Source organism: Nicotiana tabacum, chromosome 3 (assembly GCF_000715075.1).
Source record: "Nicotiana tabacum cultivar K326 chromosome 3, ASM71507v2, whole genome shotgun sequence".
NCBI classification, from domain to species: domain Eukaryota; kingdom Viridiplantae; phylum Streptophyta; class Magnoliopsida; order Solanales; family Solanaceae; genus Nicotiana; species Nicotiana tabacum.
In genome coordinates this window covers 203723612-203744605 of record NC_134082.1, presented here as the reverse complement: position 1 = coordinate 203744605, position 20994 = coordinate 203723612, and the positions used below count along the sequence as shown (strand labels likewise).

General features: G+C 38.5%; 2 protein-coding genes across 2 annotated transcripts; both read left to right on the top strand.

Moving 5' to 3' along the window:
* Positions 1-12736: 12736 nt before the first annotated feature.
* On the top strand, positions 12737-14714 carry LOC107768274 (uncharacterized). The gene is made up of 3 exons (XM_016587387.2): positions 12737-12952; positions 14220-14308; positions 14413-14714. Exons 1-3 carry the CDS (start codon positions 12929-12931, stop codon positions 14561-14563), a joined length of 264 nt encoding a protein of 87 aa, XP_016442873.1. The 5' UTR covers positions 12737-12928; the 3' UTR covers positions 14564-14714.
* A 2931-nt stretch (positions 14715-17645) lies between these two features.
* Positions 17646-20157, top strand: LOC107768272 (PI-PLC X domain-containing protein At5g67130-like). The gene is made up of 8 exons (XM_016587386.2): positions 17646-17914; positions 18317-18439; positions 18564-18701; positions 18811-18909; positions 19014-19317; positions 19412-19635; positions 19715-19801; positions 19954-20157. The coding sequence occupies exons 1-8, from the start codon at positions 17825-17827 to the stop codon at positions 19993-19995; spliced, it is 1107 nt and encodes a 368-aa protein (XP_016442872.1). The 5' UTR covers positions 17646-17824; the 3' UTR covers positions 19996-20157.
* Positions 20158-20994: the final 837 nt, after the last annotated feature.

The window sequence follows — 20994 nt, the reverse complement described above, 5'->3', positions numbered from 1 at the left end:
AACAAATTTCGTGGTTAGATCTTGTTTTTATCAAAACTCTAGGTTTTAATCTAATCCCATGATTTTTACTAATCTTTATGTGCTAATCTACCCACAACCCAAGTATTAAACTCACACTAAGTATAAATAACTTAGCTCACAATGCTAGGTTGAAATTCCCTCTTTGGAAGATACCAAATTGCCCAAGTGTAGAAGTGAAATGAAATAAATGGCCTAAGTCCTGTTTTTAAAAGTTGTGTCCAGGCATCTGATGTCGCATTTGCGACATCAGGTTCGCAAATGCGAAGGTCGCAATTTGCCATGACCCAAGTTCTCCCTCCGTGAACTGTCATGATGACACCTAGTCTCCACGACTAGGTAAGCCTAACAATTTGCGGAAACAAGAATTTAAAAGTACAAACTAGCCATCTAGTAGGTAAATATAGATAAAGTGTTTAAAATGCCGCTCGACATACATAATAATAGCACTCTCGACCAATAATAACACTCCCCAAAACCCGAAATCTCATGAAATCACAAGCTACAGAAAAATACATAAGGTTTCTAATTCCATAAGTCTAATGACAAAGGAAATACAGGGAAAAAACTTATAACTGAAGAGAGAATAGAGAGGAACTTCTAGGTATGAGGACGCGGCAGATATACCTTGAAGTTTTTGAATCGCCTCGCCTCATGAATAGTATGGCTGAGCAGAAGAACCTGGATCTGCACATGAAAAACATGTGCAGGAAAGGGCATGAGTACACCATAGTGGTACCCAGTAAGTGCCAATCCTGAAATCGGTCGAGTAGTGGCGAAATCAGGTCAGGACCCTACTGGTTATATATATATAACAAGGTAAAATAATGTGAAATGAGACAGTATAATTAAATGCTAACAGTCAATAAGGATGAAATCACAGAAAGAAATAACTCTATACACAGAGATAGCAACAGGGGATCTCCTAGGGTAGCGTCCCGTAGTCTCAAACGTAAATGTGTAGAGGATCTCCCGGGATATCGCCTCGTAGTCCGAATCATAAATATGTAGGGGCATCTCCCGGAATACTGATATGTAGTTCCAAAGTAATTATCCAGTACTGAGGGATCTCCCGGGATATCGTCCCGTAGTCCTAATTATAAATGTGTAGGGAATCTCCTGGAATACCGATCCATAGTACCAAAGTAAACAGGGAGGGGGTCTCCCGGAATACCGATCCGTAGTCCCAAAGTAAATACACAACAGTCTCAAGAAAGAATCCTACAGTCTTATTCAAGTTCGTATCAGGAAAACATGAAATTTCTACTCTAAACATGCTACACAAAAAATCCAAGTAAGCAGTTAAAGCAGGTAAGACCGTTAAGTCACATAAGCATGCTTTCCTAAGCTAAACAAGAGACTTCATATACTAGTGTTGCTCAGTTAAAAGAAAACATAGATATTTACTTAATGAAAATGGGGGTTTTCAACAATTAGCACATGTACGCACTCGTCACGTCACGTATACAACATTCATATAACAACAGTACCAAAATCTTAAGGGAAGTTCCCCCCACAAGGTTAGGCAAGCCACTTACCTCGAACCAGCTCAAAAATCAATCCGATATCACGCTCTTGCGACGAGTATCCAACTCTGAGTGACCCAAATCTAATCAAATCAATAACATAAATAAAAACTATAAGCAACTAATTTAACTAATGAATTCAAAGCTACGACGAGGAATTAGAAAAACGCCCAAAAATCCTCTCTGGGCCCACATCTCGGAATTAGGTAAAAGTTACCAATTTAGGACACCCATTCACTCACGAGACCACTCGTCCAAAAATGACTCAATTCCGACAACTAAAACCCAATCAAAACCCAAAAACATGGTTGGGGAACTTTTCTCCCAAATCCCCATTCTTCCACTCAAATTCTTAGATTAAATAGGAAAATAACAATAGGTTAATGTATTAGAACCAAATTAGAGATAAAATTCGTTACCCAGTAGCTTTCCTTCAAAATCTCTCAAGAAATCGCCTTCTCCCTAGCTCAAAATCAATTTTAGAAGTTATGAATTCAAACCCTCGATTTATCTCTTTCTGCCCAGCGATTTCCGCTTCTGCGAGGGGACCATCGCACCTGCGGTCCCGCTCCTGCAGCTCATACTCCGCACCTGCAGAATTTCATTAAAGGACCAGATTCCGCACCTGTGCTCCATACCTCGCAGATGCGGTTCCGCTTCTGCGGACCTTGAGCCGCATCTGTGACCAACTGCCCTTATACCTTAGACCGCATTTGCGGTTTCCAACCAGCTTCTGTAGCGTCTCACCTGCGGTCCAAGCTCCGCAGGTGTGAAACCAACAGGTTCAACAAGTTCAGAAAATTTGCCTAAGTCCAAATCCAATTCTGTTAAGCATCTAAAACTCACCCTGAGGCCCCCGGGACCTCAACCAAACATACCAACCATTACTAAAACATCATATGGACTCAGTCAAATTCTCAAATCACATCAAAAAATGCTAAAACCACGAATCACCTTCCAATCCAAGCCTAAGGAACTTGAAATCTCAAGAATTCTACAGCTGATGCCGAAACCAACCAAACCATGTCCGAATGACCCCAAATTTTGTACACAAGTCACATTCAACACTACAGAACTATTCCAACTTTCGGAATCGGATTCCGAACCCGATATCAAAACCTCACTAACCCAATCCGAAAACTTCAAAAAATTAACTTTCGGCATTTCAAGCCTAAATAAGCTACGGACCTCCAAAACACAATCCGAATACGCCCCTAAGCCTGAAATCACCCAACAAAATCGACGGAATTCCATTCTGAGGCCATCTTCACACCTTTTTGACTACGGTCCAAATTCTAAAGCTTAATCTCTCATTTAGGGACTAAGTATTACAAAACACTCTAAAACTTAAAACGAATCATCCCGTCAAATCAAAATAGCAGAAACAAACACAGGGAAAGCAGTTAATAGAGGATCGAGGTTCTATCACTCGAAACGACCGGCCCTATCGTTACATCCTCCCCCTCTTAAAACATTCATTCGTTCTTGAATAAGCATAGAGACATACCTGACATGGTGAAAAGATGAGGGTAACGGCTGTGCATATCCAGCTCGGTCTCCCAAGTCGCCTCCTCGACTGGCTGACCCCGCCACTAAACCTTTACTGATGTAATGCTTTTTGAGCTCAGCTTTCGAACATGCCTGTCCAATGTAGCCACTAGCTCCTCGACATAGGATAGATCCTTGCCCAACTGGACTCAACTGAAATCCAACACGTGCGACAGATCACCATGATACCTCCGAAGCATCAAAACATGAAATATCGGATGAACTCCTGCCAAGCTGGGAAGTAAGGCAAGCTGTTAAGCAACCTCCCCAACACGTCGCAATACCTCAAAAGGACCAATAAACCTTGGACCCAATTTCCCCTTCTTCCCAAATCTCATAACGCCCTTCATATGCGAAACCCAAAGCAAGACCCGCTCTCCAACAATATAGGAAACATCACGAACCTTTCGATCTGTATAACTCTTTTGTCTGGACTGGGCTGTGTGGAGTCTATCCTGAATCACCTTAACCTTTTCCAAAGTGTCCTGAACCAAGTCTGTGCCCAATAATCTAGCCTCGCCCGGCTCGAACCAACCTACCGGGGATCTACACTGCCTACCATACAAAGCCTCATACGGTGCCATCTAAATGTTGGACTCATAACTGTTAAATTAGGCAAACTCCGCCAGTGGAAAGAACCTCCAAACTCCATCACGCACACACTGAGAATATCCTCAAGAATCTGAATAGTGCACTTGGACTATCCGTCCATCTAGGGGTGAAATGATGTGCTCAACTCCACCCGAGTACTCAACTCATGTTGTACGACCCTCCATAACCGTGATGTGAACTGAGTACCTCTATCTAAAATGATGGAGACTAGAATACCATGCAAACGAACAATCTCTCAGATATAAATCTTTGTCAACCGCTCCGAAGAATAGGTAGTACTCACAGGAATGAAGTGCGCGAACTTGGTCAGCCGATCCACAATCACCCAAATGGCATCAAACTTTCTCAAAGTCTGTGACAGTCCATCTACGAAGTCCATGGTGATTCGCTCCCACTTCCACTCTGGAATCTTTATCTGCTGAAGCAAGCACCCGATTTCTGGTGCTCATACTTCACCTGCTGACAATTGAGGCACCGAGCTACAAACTCAACTATATCTTTCTTCATCTGCCTCCACCAATAGTGCTGCCTCAAATCCTGGTACATCTTCGCGGCACCCGGATGGATGGAATACCACGAACTGTGGGCCTCCTCTAGGATCAACTCCCGAAGCCCATCAACATTGGGTACACATATCCGACCCTGCATCCTCAATACCCCGTCATCACCAATGATCACATCTCTGGCATCACCATGTAGGACCTTGTCCTTGAGGACAAGCAAATGAGGGTCATCATACTGATGCTCTCGGATACGATTGAACAAGGAAGGCCGAGAAATCACACAAGCTAGAACCCGACTGGGCTCCGAAATATCCGAACTCACAAACTGGCTGGCTAGGGCTTGAACATCCATCGCCATATGCCTTTCTGCTACTGGTAAATAAGCCAAACTCCCCAAACTCTCCGCCTAGTGACTAAAAGCACTGGCCACTACATTGGCCTTGCTCGAGTAGTACAATATAATGATGTCATAATACTTAAGCAGCTCTAACCACCTCCTCTGACGCAAATTAAGGTCCTTCTGCTTGAACAGATATTGCAAGCTCCAGTGATCAGTGTAGATCTCATAAGGAACATCATACAGATATTGACACCAGTTCTTCAAGGCGTGAACAATAACAGCTAACTCGAGATCGTGGACATGATAATTCTTCTCATGCACCTTTAGTTGTCCGGATGCATAGGCAATCAACCAACCGTTTGACATCAATACCGCTCTAAGGCCAATCCTCGAGGCATCACAATAGACAATATAAGACCCCAAACCTGTAGGCAATATCAATACTGGGGCTGTCGTCAAAGCTGTCTTGAGCTTTTGAAAGCTCTCCTCACACTCTTCCATCCATCTAAATAGAGCACACTTCTGGGTCAGCCTGGTCGTAGGTGCTGCAATAGATGAAAATCCCTCAAAAAAGTGATGATAGTAACCTGCTAAGCCAAGAAAACTACGGATCTTTATAGCTGAGGATGGTCTGGGCCAACTCTGTGCTGCTTCCACTTTCTTCGAATCCACCTTAATCCCTTCACTTGATACTACATGACCCAAGAACGCCACAGAATCCAACCAGAACTCACATTTTGAGAACTTTGCATATAATTTCTTTTCTCTTAAAGTCTGAAGCATTGTATCTTCAACTGATGATAACCTGAACGCACGTCAATCTTAGAAAACACTCGAGCACCTTGTAACTGATCAAACATGTCATCAATACGAGGCAAATGATATTGGTTCTTCACTGTAACTTTGTTCAACTAACGATAATCGATGCATATACGCATAGAACCATCCCTTTTCTTCACAAACAGGATAGGAGCACTCCAGGGTGACACACTGGGCCGAATGAAGCCTTAAAAAGCAATTCCTGTAACTTCTCCTTTAACTCAGGATAAACCATACAGTAAGGAGGAATAGAAATGGTTTGAGTGACCAGCAACAAATCAATGCCAAAATCAATATCTCTGTTGGGTGGCATATTCAAAGATCAGCTGGAAACACATCAGAAAAATCCCTCACTACTAAGACTAAATCAACTGTAGGGGTATCAATACTGACATCTCTCACATAGGCTAGATACGCATCATACCCTTTCTCAACCATTCGCTGAGCCTTAAGAAATGAAATAACTTTACTAGGAGTATGATCTAAAGTACCCCTCCACTCTACTCGCGGTACACCTAGCATAGTTAGCGTCACGGTTTGGCGTGACAATCAAGAATAGCATAATGGGGCGACAACTAGTCCATGCCCAAGATAACATCAAAATCTACCATGCTGAGCAATAATAAATCGGCTCTGGTCTCAAAACCACTAAGAACAATCAAACACGACTGATAAATGCGGTCCACAATAAGAGAATCTCCCACAAGAGTAGAAACATAAACAGGGGAACTCAAGAAATCCCGAGATATGCCCAAATGTGGGGCAAAATAAGAGGACACATAGGAATAAGTGGAGCCTGGAACGAATAGAACAGATACATCTCTATGACAAACCAGGACAATACCTGTGATGACAGAATCGGAGGTGATAGCCTCAGTATGGGCAGGGGGCATAATATCTGGCCTGACCTCCCTCTCTAGGATGACCCCTACCACCTCGAACTCCACCTCAGGCTGGCTGAGCAGGTGGGGTGGCAGCTGGTACTGTAATCATAGCCTGAGGACCTGGTGGAGCATGCTGTGGCTGAGAAGGCTGTGGAGGTGCACCCCTCCTAAGTCTAGGGCAATCTTTCACCATATGACGTGTGTCGCCATACTCAAAATAAGCTCTAGGAGGGCGTGGCGGCTGTGACTGGCTCGAGCCAGGTCTACTGGACTGAGCACTGAAAGCACCCTGCGTAGGAGGCGCACTAGATACTAGATGTATATAATAAGGCTCGTGAGGTCTAGGAGCAGCTAGAATACCACTGGCTGTTGGAAGAGCTGAATGAACGGGGCGACTCATATAACCCCTACCATGATGAACTACAACTGGAGCACGGGAACCAGAATAATGGCCCGACTCTCGAGACTACTTGGCCTCCCTCTCCTTTCTATCCCGAGCAAGCATTCCCTCTACTCTCCTAGCAATGCTCACCACCTGCTGATAAGAAATATCCATCTCCAACTCCCAGGCCATGCTGGACCTGATGCTGGGAATGAGCCCCTCAATTAACCGGCGAGCTCTCTCACAAACTGTAGAAACCAAGACCAGTGCATGCTTAGCCAAGTCAGTGAAACGGACGACATACTCCGAAATAGTCATAGTACCCTAGCGCAAATGCTCAAATTCGGCGCGTCATGCGTCCCTGAGGCTCTAAGGAACATACTCTCTCAAGAACATATCTGAAAACTGGTTCCATGTAAGAGAAGCTGCCTCAACTGGACTATCCAACTTAAAGTATGCCATCACTGATAGGCTACTCCTCGAATCTGGAAGGCAGTGAAAGAAACCCCCACTCGATCCCGATATACCTATAGTGCGGAGGATACGGTAGCACTCCTCCAGAAATCCCAGAGCATCATCTGATGCTAGACCACTGAATGTAGGAGGCTTGTACTTCTTGAACCTCTCAAGCCTCCTCTGCTCCTCCTCTAAAGCTGCTGCCCTATCCTCGGGCTGATCTGGGGTTACATGCGACACCGGTATAACCTCTGGGATCTGATCAACTTGAACCCGCTGCTCTGGGGTGTGGGCGGCGGGATTCTGTACTCCTCCCTCGGCCTGAGATGTGGCTGCAACAAGGGGAATCAACCATACCTGAGCTAGAATGGTGTACATGCTCACGAACTGTGCAAGGGTCTCCTGGAGAGCTGGAGTAGTAGTAGCAGTAGGCGTATCAGGTGCATGGGCTCTGGTTAGAGCTGCTGGTGGCTCCTCTGTAGCAGATCGTGCTGGTTCTCTAGCTGCACCATATGTGCATCCTACGCCTCTACCCTAGCCCCGGCCTCTGGCGGCTCTAGCAGGGGGCGCGAGTGCCTGGTCATCTCCAGTAGCACATGTCCTCACCATCTGTGAGAGAATAAAAGACAGAGGTTTAGAGTTTTGATATTAAAAATCTCGCACGATAAGGAAATCAAATGAAGTGGAATTTTTCTAACAGTTATATAGTCTCTCGAAGATAAGTATAGACCTCTCCGTACCGATCCGCGAGACTCTAATAAACCGGCTTGTGATTCATGACTCCTATGAACCTAGAGCTCTGATATTAACTTGTAACGACCTGAGTTCTCTCTCTATGAACTGTCGTGACGACACCTATTCTCTACGACTAGGTAAGCCTAACAATTTGCGTAAAAAGGAATTTAAAAGTACAAACTAGTCATCTAGCTGGTAAATATAGATAAAGTATTTAAAATGTCGCTCAATAATAACACTGCCCAAAACCCGAAATCCCATGAAATTACAAGCTACAGAAAAATACATAAGGTTTCTAATTCTATATGTCTAATGACAAAGGAAATACATGGAAAAGCCTATAACTGAAGGGAGAATAGAGAGGGACTTCTAGGTCTGCGGACGCGGCAAATATACCTTGAAGTCTCTCAATCGCCTCGCCTGACGGATAGTATGGCTGAGCAGAAGAACCTAGATCTGCACACGAAAAATATGTGTAGGAAAGGGCATGAGTACACCACAGTGGTACCCAATAAGTGCCAAGCCTAACCTCGGCCGAGTAGTGACGAGATCAGGTTAGGGCCCTACTGGTTATATATATAACAAGGTAAAATAATGTGAAATGAGACAGCATAATTAAATGCTAACAGTCAATAAGGATAAAATCACAGAAAGAAATAACTCAATACACAGATATAGCAACAGGGGATCTCCTAGGAGTGTCCCGTAGTCCCAAACGTAAATGTGCAGAAAATCTCCTGGGATATCGTCCCGTAGTCCGAATCGTAAATATGTAGGGAAATTTTCCAAGATACCGATCCGTAGTCCCAAAGTAATTATCTAGTATAGGGGGATCTCCCGAGATATCGTCCCGTAATCCCAATTATAAATGTGCAAGGGAATCTCCCGGAATACCGATCCGTAGTCCTAAAGTAAACATATAGGGGGATCTCCCGGAATACCGATTCGTAGTCCCAAAGTAAATACACAACAATCTCAAGAAAGAATCCTACAATTTTATTCAAGTTCGTATTAGGAAAATAGGAAATTTCTACTTTAAACATGCTACACAAAAAATCCAAGTAAGCAGTTAAAGCAGGTAAGACAGTTAAGTCACATAAGCATGTTTACCTAAGCTAAATAGGAGACTTCATGTACTAGTGTTTCTCAATTAAAAGAAAACATAGATATTTACTTAATGAAAATGAGGGTTTTCAACAGTTAGCACATGTACGCATTGGTCACCTCACGTATATAACATTCATATAACAACAACACCAAAATCCTAAGGGAAGTTCCCCCACACAAGGTTAGGCAAGCCACTTACCTCGAACTGGCTCAAAATTCAATCTGATATCACGCTCTTGCCATGAGTATCCAACTCCGAGTGACGCAAATCTAATCAAATCAATTATATAACGTACATAAAACTACAAGCAACTAATTTAACTAATGAATTCAAAGCTACGGCGAGGAATTAGAAAAATGCTTAAAAATCCTCTTCGGGCCCACATCTCAGAATCGGGTAAAAGTTATCAATTTAGGACAGCCATTCACTCACGAGACCACTCGTCCAAAAATCACTCAATTCCGACAACTGAAACCTAATCAAAACCCTAAAACTTGGTTGGGGAACTTTTCCCCCAAATCCCCATTCTTCCACTCAAATTAATAGATTAAATGAGGGGAAAAAACAATAGGCTAATGTATTACAACCAAATTAGAGATAGAATTTGTTACCTAATAGCTTTCCTTCAAAATCTCTCAAGAAATCGCCTTCTCCCCGAGCTTAAAATCAATTTTAGAAGTTATGAATTCAATCGCTCGATTTCTCTCTTTTTTTTCCCCAGCGATTTCCACTTCTGCGAGGGGACCATCGCACCTGCAGTCCCGCTCATGCAGCTCATATTCCACACCTGCACTCCTTACCTCGCAGATGCGGTTCCGCTTCTGCGGTCCTTGAGCCGCATCTGCGACCAACTTCCCTTATGCCTTAGACCGTATCTGCGGTTTCCAACCCACTTCTGCGGCGCCGCACTGCGGTCCAAGCTCCGTAGGTGCGAAACCAACAGATTCAGCAAGTTCAAAAAATTTGCCTAAGTCCAAATCCAATTCCGTTAAGCATCTAAAACTCACTCGAAGCCCCCTGGACCTCAACCAAATATACCAACCAATCCTAAAACATCATACGGACTCAGTCGAACCCTCAAATCACATCAAACAACGCTAAAACCACGAATCACCCTCCAATTCAAGCATAATGAACTTGAAATCTCAAGAATTCTACAACCGCTGCCGAAACCAACCAAACCATGTCTGAATGGCCCCCAAATTTCGCACACAAGTTACATTCAACGCTACGGAACTATTCCAACTTTCGAAATCGAATTCCGACCCCGATATCAAATTCTCACTAACTATCTGGAAACTTCAAAAATTCAAATTTTGCCATTTCAATCCTAAATAAGCTACGGACCTCCAAAGCACAATCCGAATACACCCGTAAGCCCTAAATCACCCAACGGAGCTAACGGAATCGATAAAATTCCATTCTAATCCGTCTTCACATCGTACCGACTACGGTCCAAATTCTAAAACTCAAACTCTCATTTAGGGACTAAGTGTCCCAAAACACTCCGAAACTTAAAACAAATCATCCCGACAAATCAAAATAATAGAAACAAATACGGGGAAAGTAGTTAATAGGGGATCGAGGCTCTAACTCTCGAAACGACCGGTAGGGTCGTTACACAAATGCAACAAAATCATCGCAAATGCGAACCTGAGGAGTCGCAAATGCAACAAAAGGGTCACAAATGCGGACTCTGCTAGATTCGCAAATGTGAAGAAAATGTCGCAAATGCGACGAATGCCCAGCTCACGCTTCTTCGCAATTGCGAAGCCTTCCTCGCAAATGCGAACAATTCCTCGCATTTGCGAGACCTGCAACACTTGCCCAGAAATACCAAAAAGGGAGTGTTTTCACTCCCAACACACGTCCGAAACTCACCCGAGCCCTCGGAGCTCCACACCAAATACTCACACAAGTGTAATAACATTGTATAAACTTGCTCGCGTGATCGGATCACCAAAATAATATTAAAAATTAAGAATCGCCACCCAAAACCAATGAATCAAACTTAAGAACTTCAAGTTCTTCAATTTACTTTCAACGAGCCGAAACGTACTTATACTACTCGGATTGACACCTAATTTTGCGTGCAAGTCTTAAATGACATTACGAAACTATTCCTGATTTCAGAATTCCGTTTGGACCTCGATATCACCAAAACTTGCTCCAAAACAAATATTTACGAACTTTAAAATCCTTAAGGAATCAACTTTCACTATTAGGCGCCAAAACGCTCCCGGGTCATCTAAAACCCGATCCGGATATACGCCCAAGTCCGAAATCATCATACGAACCTGTTGGAACCTTCAAATCCGGATTCCGAGGTCGTTTACTCAAAATGTTAACCGAAGTCAAACTTGGCCTTTTAAGCCAACCTTAAGGAACCAAGTGTTCCGATTTCAGCCCAAACTCTTTCAAATCCCGAACCAACCATCCCCACAAGTCATAAATCAGTTAAAGCAAGTACGGATAGTTTTATTTAGGGAAACAGAGTTCTAAAAAGCAAAACGACCAGTCGGGTTGTTACAGTCATGCTCTTATTAAAACGCTAATTACCAGAAATGGACAAACCAATTTAACTTAATAAAGCTGAAGATGCCCAAACAATTCATTATTGTCTAAATCGAAAACTCAAGATAGTGGCGGTAGAAGCACACGATTTGCAAGATTAATTTTGAAACAATTAAGAACTAATAACAATTTTATCCATGGCAGAATTTTAGTCAAAAATCGAGAAAATATCAATATATAACACCAACCAATTCAGATTTTATTTTATAGATTTTGATAGATGACTACATGAGAATCTGACATACTTGACAATAGGAAATCGGCAGGAAACGACCAAACAAAAGTCTGAAATAGAGTAAAGTTCAATTACCAGCAGAGAAAAAGGAACAACAGCGAAACTCCTCAACAAACCCAGAGAATCGACGCCAAACCTAAAAGAAGTTGAAGCCATTGTTCTCCTTTTTTTCTCGGATTTTTGTTCGAAATTCTTATTTTTTTTGGATTTTTTCAGCTCTACTTTTTTAATTGCTGAGTGTTTTTGCGTGAAGGCTAGTGTGTTTGTGTGTGAGAGCTAGCTGGGAGAGGCGAGAGAAAGGTGGGCGGCTGATTGAGAGGTGAAGAAGGAGATGGGGAGGCTAAGTTTTTGTTCAGACCCTCCTGTTCTCTGAAATGGGGAGGGGAAAGAGTTGCTAGGTTAAGAAGGAAATGGGGGTTAGGGTTTTCAAAATGGAGACCTCCGTCTCTTGTGTGTGTGAGAATGAGAGGTGGGGGTAAATTAATGAAGAGAGGATTTGGGCAGGCAGGTAATTGGGCCAGGCAAGTAAAACGCCAACTAAAAATATTGTTGAAATAAGTGTAGTTATATTCGTTGGTATTTGACTTATTAACCAAGTCCCTTGTTTCGACGCAGCCATAGATTTTCTTAAATTTCAATGAAATGATTGCCTTTTTCATGGTCAAATGTCAATTCAAGGTCAAATGGATTGTAAGATTGATCTGCTTGCTTTTCACGCTGAAACTGATTTTGTAATCGGCAGTCTTTTTAGTTTTAAGAACCGTGAAAGTACTTGAACAATTTTTAAAACCTAAAATTGTCGTCAAGACTAGAAAAGAAGCATGTACAACAAGAAATTAGATGGCTAAATAAGGTCAACTCAAAAACAAGAGGTACTAGCACCTGGTTTGATTGCTATCCAAAAGAAAACTTATTATTATCAGCCCACTGAAAATGTCATATGAGGATTGGTGGAAGCAACCAAAATCCAGCCAATATCATGTCTTTCCAATTTCCCAATGGTATACTTAATTAAAATAACGTGGACTAAGGGTGCTATATAAATGAAGGAAATACAAGAGAAAAACACCACATCTACCTTCAACATACAGATCTTGAACTATACTATCCAAAAAATTGAAGAAAGGTTTATTCTTTCTTTTATAAGTCGCGGCATCAAGCAATTGATAAAAGGATACACCACATCAAATGGGGCGTTGGATGAGACCCGAGGTAATGCTTAAATTACTTCTATAGTTCAGTACTGAATGCATTATATTTTTTTACTTTAGTCCATTGAGTAATTGTATATGCACAAATATTGTTATATTTATTCTGTCAGTTTCTCATTAAGCATTAGGTACACTAACTGTGAATAGACAAGTCATTAGCAAACTTATAATTAGGGGTGTACAAAAAAAACTGATAAACCGCATCAAACCGATAATTCGAGTCAAACCGGAAAAAAATCCGATGTGGTTTGGTATTGGAAAATAAAACCTGACCATAATTGGTTTGGTTTTAACAAAAAAAAGTCATACCGAACCAAACCACCCGATAGTATGTTTATATAATTTTTAAAAACATTTTATACATATAAATATTTATTATAATGTAATTTATAAATATTTCTTAAAATTTTTCACAGTTTTATCTTTTAACGTATTATTTGAAGTTTAGACTTAACATTCTTGAATGGTAAATAAATTTTATAGCCCTTAAATGTAGTAACTCAAACAAAGTTCAAATCAATACTAATGCTAACAAAAGAAATTCAATTCAATACTAGGAATGACGATAGTGTTAGATAACTATTTTAGTTTTACATTGGTTTATAATGAGAATGCATAACTTAGCTAGTTTATCTTTTTCTTTAGTGCTTACTTATGTAATTAATATTAGTATTTATTAGCTATACTTATTTTAGCATGAACTATATAGTATTTTTAGATTATGTTAATTTTCATTATGACTTATTAATTATCAATATTTGTTTTATGTAATTTTATTATTTTATCTTTGTTATTGAATATTTTAGTATAATGCTCTGACTTATCTCATGTTATTGTGTTAGTTTAATTTCTTGGAAAACACATTATATAATTGTATTTTATTAGGACTTAAGAAATATTTGGAGGACAAGTTACACATTTTATGCTATGAAGACTTTACTGGGAAAAACCCAAAAAAACCGAGATTGAAAAACCCCACTTTGTTGGTTTGGTTTGGTTTATAAATTTAAAAACCCGACACTATTTGTTTGGTTTGATAATTGAAAAATCCAAACCAACCCGGCCTATGTACACCCCTACTTATAATTATAAGATTGTCCCTTTAATTCATGATGAGAGTTTAAGTAATTTTTTGTAAAAAAAAAAAGTTATTTTGATTTTCAAACACTGAAGATTTCAACAATGACAGAAAAGTGAATACTAAATATGTATCATTACAATCATAACTCATTTGTGACAATAAATATATATACTGGTATTTGCTGCAGGTATACCCACTAATGGCGGCCATGACATTTGTTACTGGAATGTGCGTTTTTCAACTGACAAGAAATGTTCTCTTAAACCCTGATGTCAGGTACTAATTAAATTGAATCTCACCATATCAGTGTCTTGAGTCATTATTAATTTTACAGCAAAATTTTCAAATATTATTTCGTTCAAAATTGTATTGTAATGTAGGATCAAGAAAGCTCATCGTAGCATGGCAATACTTGAAAATGAAGAAGAAGGAGAGAAATATGCACAACACAGCCTTCGCAAGTTCCTACGCACTCGTCCACCCCAAGTCATGCCTTCAATCAACCGTTTCTTCTCTGATCAAAACAACTGAAATCTCAATCCAATAACCATATCTTTGTCCTTTGGCACTTTCTCATACCATTATTTTTTTCTTTTTCCAAATTATTCTATTTGTGTGAAAAAATTCTAGTCGTGATTGGTCTATATTTCTTGTTCCTTTTTTTTCTTTATGTTTAGAATATAGTGAATAAGTGATCAAGAGAAAAGAACATGTGGATTCTTGACCATCCATGCAGGTTGAAGTCGTGATTGTCAATGTACGTAAGCTGAGTGTTGCTATAACGATGTACTGTTCTTTATCGATCTTGAGTCATCGCAATCACTTGATTGATATGATTACTAGTCTTTTTCGTCTTCATACTTTCATTTCAAATTTTCAAACTTCAACCAAATATTATATTATACATATCTAGTTAAAGCCGCGCAATTAATTCATACTGAAAAAAAAAATAGTCAGGTTTACAATTGGTACTTGAAAAATAGCCATAATTTCAAAAGTAATCGAAATTTAGGTACTTTTTCATGTAAAGATAAATTTTGAACAAAAACATCCTTAAAAATTCGAAAAATTATGCTGGAGTTCAAATTTTTTTACATATGAGATTACAACATAATACGCTGAAATTTTATTATATGCTGGAGTTCCAATATAATATGCTGGAAGTTTATACGGAGGAGCTTCATAATCCAGCATATTATACTGGAACTTTTTTGTGCGTTGGAGTTCCAACATAATATGCTAAAAGTGTATACACAAGAGCCCCATATATAATCTAGCATATTATGCTGAAACTTTCCATGTTTCAGCAAAATAGTAGTCATTTTCAATAATTTTTCAAACGTTAGCTATTTTTCAATTACCAATCCAAATATTGGCTAGTCCGTATTATTTTACTTCGTGTTGGGAGCAATCTCCAAATCAGCATTGGGCCTATTATCGGTACTGGACAAAGTTTACTTTGTTGGAGTACGGCAGGCCCATATGATTTTGCAACTCATGCGTGAATGTCGTAAAAATAGCATGGGCTAGCCAGTTTTCGTACTGGTCATTTAAAAATAGTCAGCGTTTACAAAGTCATTAAAAAATAGCCATTATTTTGCTGCAACACGGAAAGTTCCAGTATAATATACTGGAGATCGGTGCACCTGTGTATGAACTTCCAACATATTATTCTGGAACTCCAACACGCGGAAAGTTCCAGTATAATATACTGGAGATTGGAGCACCTGTGTATGAACTTCCAGCATATTATGCTGGATTGGTATATTATACTAGAACTCTAGAATATTATATTGGAAGTTCAGTATATTATACAGGAGTATACTGGAGTTCCAAAATATTATACTGGAATTTCAGTTTAATATACTGGAGTTTCAGTATATTATGCTGGAGTATTTTTCGGACAGTATTTTCATTCAGATTTATCTTTACATGAAACGTGGCTAAATTTCGATTGTTTTTGAAATTATGGCTATTTTTGAATGACCACTTATAAATTTGGCTATTTTTGAATTTCTCCCATTGATGTCCGCAATTGCAAAAAGTCCAAAGATTTCTATTTTCTGTGTTATCTCTAACAATATTTCATCCGAACATTAAATTACAAAATCCTGTATTGTAGATTTTACAGCAATTATAAAAAATGGTTAATGATCTGCTATTTATGGAATTCTTCCTACAAGGCTGTAAAATCGTGTTAGAATTCTTGGAATGGAACAAAACAAGGTACTCCCAGGACAAGCTTTTAAGACTTGCTGCAATAAATTAGGAAAATTACATAGTATAGCAACTTCAAAAAATAATAACGACAAGACGAAAATATCAATTTTCACTACGTAAACTTTATTAAAATGGATGGAAGAAACATAACTGAAAAGTCCAAGACGAAAAGGTTGATATGTTCCTTGGGCTGTCCGAATCTTTTAATGCATACTCCATATTTTCTACAACTAACATGTGCTACATCGTTAGTAGGGAGCTGGAAGCCAATTTCAATTTTGGTACTTTCTATAAGGAGATTTATTTACACGCTTAATGTTTACACAATATATTATTTTAAGATGAAAAGATTGAGATAAAAAAAATATTAATGATATGAGTATACGTAAATAACACATTTTAATTATAGAATTAGTATAAACATTGTGTATAAATAAATTTTGTCCTTTTGGACAGTGGCGGAGGCAGGACCTCCACGAAGGGGGTTCAAAAACTCTTTTTGTAGCTAATGAGAATTGAATCTATGACCTTATAGAGAATTTGAACTCCTTTGACCACTAAACTACATTTTGGATTGTGTTAAGGGGTTCAAAACTTAATATATAGAGGTAAAAAAAAATTGCCTTACATATAGTCTAATTTTTCGGCGAAGGTGGTTCGAGTGACCCTGTCCGCCTCCCTAAATTCGCCCCTGCTTTTGGACAGTGTGAACAGCCGATAATATGGACGCTAAAATAATGATCCTTTCTTTATTTATTTTATCTTTATTTGGTGTGCTTTTTATGAGTTAACCAATTAATTGCATTATTAATGGATTTGGTCCCAAGTCTCTGCCTATATTTTTCTTCAATGGATTTCATACCAGAGAATGTCCTTATCCTTACATCTTAAATAAGAAATAACTTAAACTGAAATAACACTGCTTAAATCATTTTCTTTAACCGGCTTAAATATTTTAAGTAGGTAATTTAAAGTCAATTGCCCGGTGTGTTGTTACTACGTGAAAGCACTGAAGAAAGTAGTAATTTAATACTTAAATGGATCATTAACTTTCATCGTCAATTGCAGAATGTTATCATCTTAAAACCGTATTATATTAATTAAAAGTAATAAGTTAGGATAAGTTGCTGAACAAACAAATCTGGAGTCAATAATATCATTTATTAACATACGTTAAACATTTTAGTAAGATGATCTTCCGGTGCATTAATCTGATCTCCCACTAAATCTCTTATGTTTATTCTCTAATCATGAAATTTCTATAATCTGTTCACTCCAAAAAGTAATTACACTTAAAGTTTTCGTGCTCGTTCAAACTACTCGAAAAGTCTCGCATTCTCATTCAAATTTCGCTATCCTGATATAAACAGCATATGCCTTTGCTATTTCCGCTCCCAACAATCATGGCTTCGTTATCTCAGCCAATACTCAAAACAATCCTATAGATATTTTAGTATTCTATATATACCCTTTCTTCTTCCATTTTTTTTTTTATATTTTTATTCTTCTAAATAAACCACTCTTTTTCCCCTCTTCACAACCTCAACCTCCTTTCCTCTTCATTTTCATATCATGGTTTCTCATCAAATAATTTCTCCTTTACTGCTCACGATCTGTGCATTCTTTGTTGTCGCCACTGCTTGCTCTAATGGAACATGCAAGGTACTATTGGTGTTGTGTTGTCGATTCAAGATTTAGAGTCAGTGCGTTTAAATATTCATCAATTATGTTTGAGTTGTTCAGACTCCACTTAATTATGCGATTACACTTTTTCTTTTTCTTTTTTTTTTCTTTTTTTTTTTTGTATATGTTTGAGTTGTGTTCAGGCTGAAAACAATGAGTGCAATTGCTCAACACTCATATTTAAATTTGATTGAATTAGCCATAAATTTTTATGTTATTGAATTCATTATGGTTTTTCAAATTATAGGTTAAAAACCAAAAAAATTTAAAATTTTACTGTTTTTTCACGCTCTGTGTAAAAAAAGTATTGGATTCAGTTAAATGCGCTACTTCCGTGGAGGAAGTTTGATGATTAATTTTTTTCTCAAATGTGTAATTCAGCTGGACGACAAATGCTCAACGGATGCAGATTGTGAAGCTGGGCTTTATTGTTTTTCTTGTACTGTGTCTTTTTCAGGAAACAGATGTGTTAGATCTACCCGCACAAACCCATTTAAGCTAGTGGTACGTATGTAAATAACATTTGGGCTTTTAGATTGGGCTTATGTTGGATCCATTTAAACTGGGCTAGTGAATTACACTGGGCGTTTTACTTGGGCTGATATTTTGTTTTTGTGTGGGCTTACAGAATAATTCTCTACCATTCAACAAGTATGCATTCCTTACGACCCACAATGCTTTTGCCATTGAGGGAGAGCCATCACACACTGGCATCCCCAGAATAACACCCACAAATCAAGAGGATAGTGTTACTCAACAGCTCAATGTATGTTATTTTCTCTAATCTCAGAATTGATTAATTATGTGAACCGCGTCATTTAAAGTGAATTTTATTTATTTACTTAATTATGTCTTTTATCGTGTTAACCTACTAGAATGGTGTTCGGGGATTAATGCTTGATACCTATGATTTCGACGGAGATATATGGTTGTGCCACTCATTTGGAGGCAATTGTCACGACTATACGGCATTTGTATGTTCTACTATTCCATTTCGCGACACTTTCTTTTTCTTCATAGTTACATCAATTGATTAAATCAATAAATTGTTTCGTTTCGATGAAATTTGGTCTCGTAGGAACCAGCAATAGACACATTGAAGGAAATTGAGGCATTCTTATCAGCAAATCCATCAGAAATTGTGACATTGATCTTAGAAGATTATGTAGAGACACCAAAAGGTTTGACCAAAGTGTTTACAGATGCAGGACTAATTAAATATTGGTTTCCAGTGTCAAAAATGCCCAAAGGTGGTCAAAACTGGCCCCTTGTTAGTGACATGGTGGCTAATAACCAAAGACTAATTGTTTTTACCTCCAAAAAATCCAAAGAAGAGAGTGAAGGAATAGCTTACCAATGGAATTACATGGTCGAAAATCAATGTAAGACGTCCAATCACTTATGTACTACACTGTCGATATATAAAACTTAAACTCTTCATATAAAATATCGCGTAATTTTTTTTGTATGTGGCAGATGGGGATGGAGGAATGGAAAAAGGAAGTTGTCCGAATCGGGCAGAGTCATCGAAAATGGATGATACAAGTAAATCTTTGGTGTTAGTAAATTACTTTAGGTCAGTGCCATTGAAACCATTGGCTTGTGTTCAGAATTCAGGAGAACTTCTTGACATGCTTACGACTTGTCATAATGCTGCTGCTAATCGCTGGGCTAATTTCATCGCCGTTGATTATTACAAGGTAATTTTTACTAGAAATATGAAGATTTTTCACTACTTAGTTTAATTTAAGGCAATGAAACTGACTTTAAATTATGCAGAGAAGTGAAGGAGGGGGTGCATTTTTAGCTACAGATACTCTTAATGGGCAGCTCTTGTGCCATTGTGGTGATGTACATTCCTGTTCGGTAAGTAATATACTGAACACGAAATAATTATTTCTAATTTTGTATATACGCAATATCTAAAAAAAAATTGTCTAAAAATGCAATTTGGATAAAATACTCTATCTTGTGAAATATTCGAGTATTTGACTGATGCCAATTCTTGAATGTTGCAGACGGGATCTACTACCCCAGGAGCCTGCAGTTCTAGATCATGACCAGGAAAATTTGATACTAAAAGAATAGAAACAGTAATTTTTATTTTTAAATATTCCTTCCTTGTTTGGAAATCTCTAAAAATGAACAGAAAAAAATTGGATATGCGTTTTGAACTTTAGAAAAGAAATATAAAAGGTAAAAGAAGGTACTATGTTTTTTTCTGTCTCTCTATTAGTGTTTGGATCTACAAAAAATGTGCAATTCTTCTACTTCATTAGTTATCCATTCAGTTTCAATATTTTCACCATCTCAGCTATGGTACCTTTTCTATTTTGATACAAACCAAAATAGTTGACACTTTTTTAGTGTCATCTCTTTATAAATTTCCGTCCTAAAATTTTATTCATTTTAATTATTCATACTCTAATTTTTGATGTCATATATTTCTTATCAAACTAAAATCACAATTATTAGTTTAATTCCTTAAAACTTTGTCAAAGTCAAATGGGTGTGATTACACAAATAGCCGGTTAAATTCATTATTTACTTTTCTTAGCCGGTATATATATGATATATATTGATATATATATATATATATATATATATATATTTATATTTACCGACTATTGTTAGTTTAATGATTGGGTGAGCGGTTATCCAGGTTAACTCTTCAACCAAAAAAGTTTGAAAAAAGAAATTGAAGCAATTTTGGACTGCACCATGTGCACTAAGTACAAAACTCAAGGGTGGGCCGCCTTAGGATTGGGCTATTGATAAGTAAAAATAGCACGGGCCAACCAGTTTTTGGACGGGTCATTCAAAAATAGTCAACGTTTGTAAATTCATTAAAAAATAGTCACTATTTTGTTGCAACACGGAAAGTTCCAGCATAATGTACTGGAGATCGGTGCACCTGTGTATGAACTTCTAACATATTATGCTGGAACTCCAACACGCGAAAAGTTCCAGCATAATATATTGGAGATTGGAGCACCTATGTATAAACTTCCAGCATATTATGCTGGACTGGTATATTATACTGGAACTCCAGTATATAC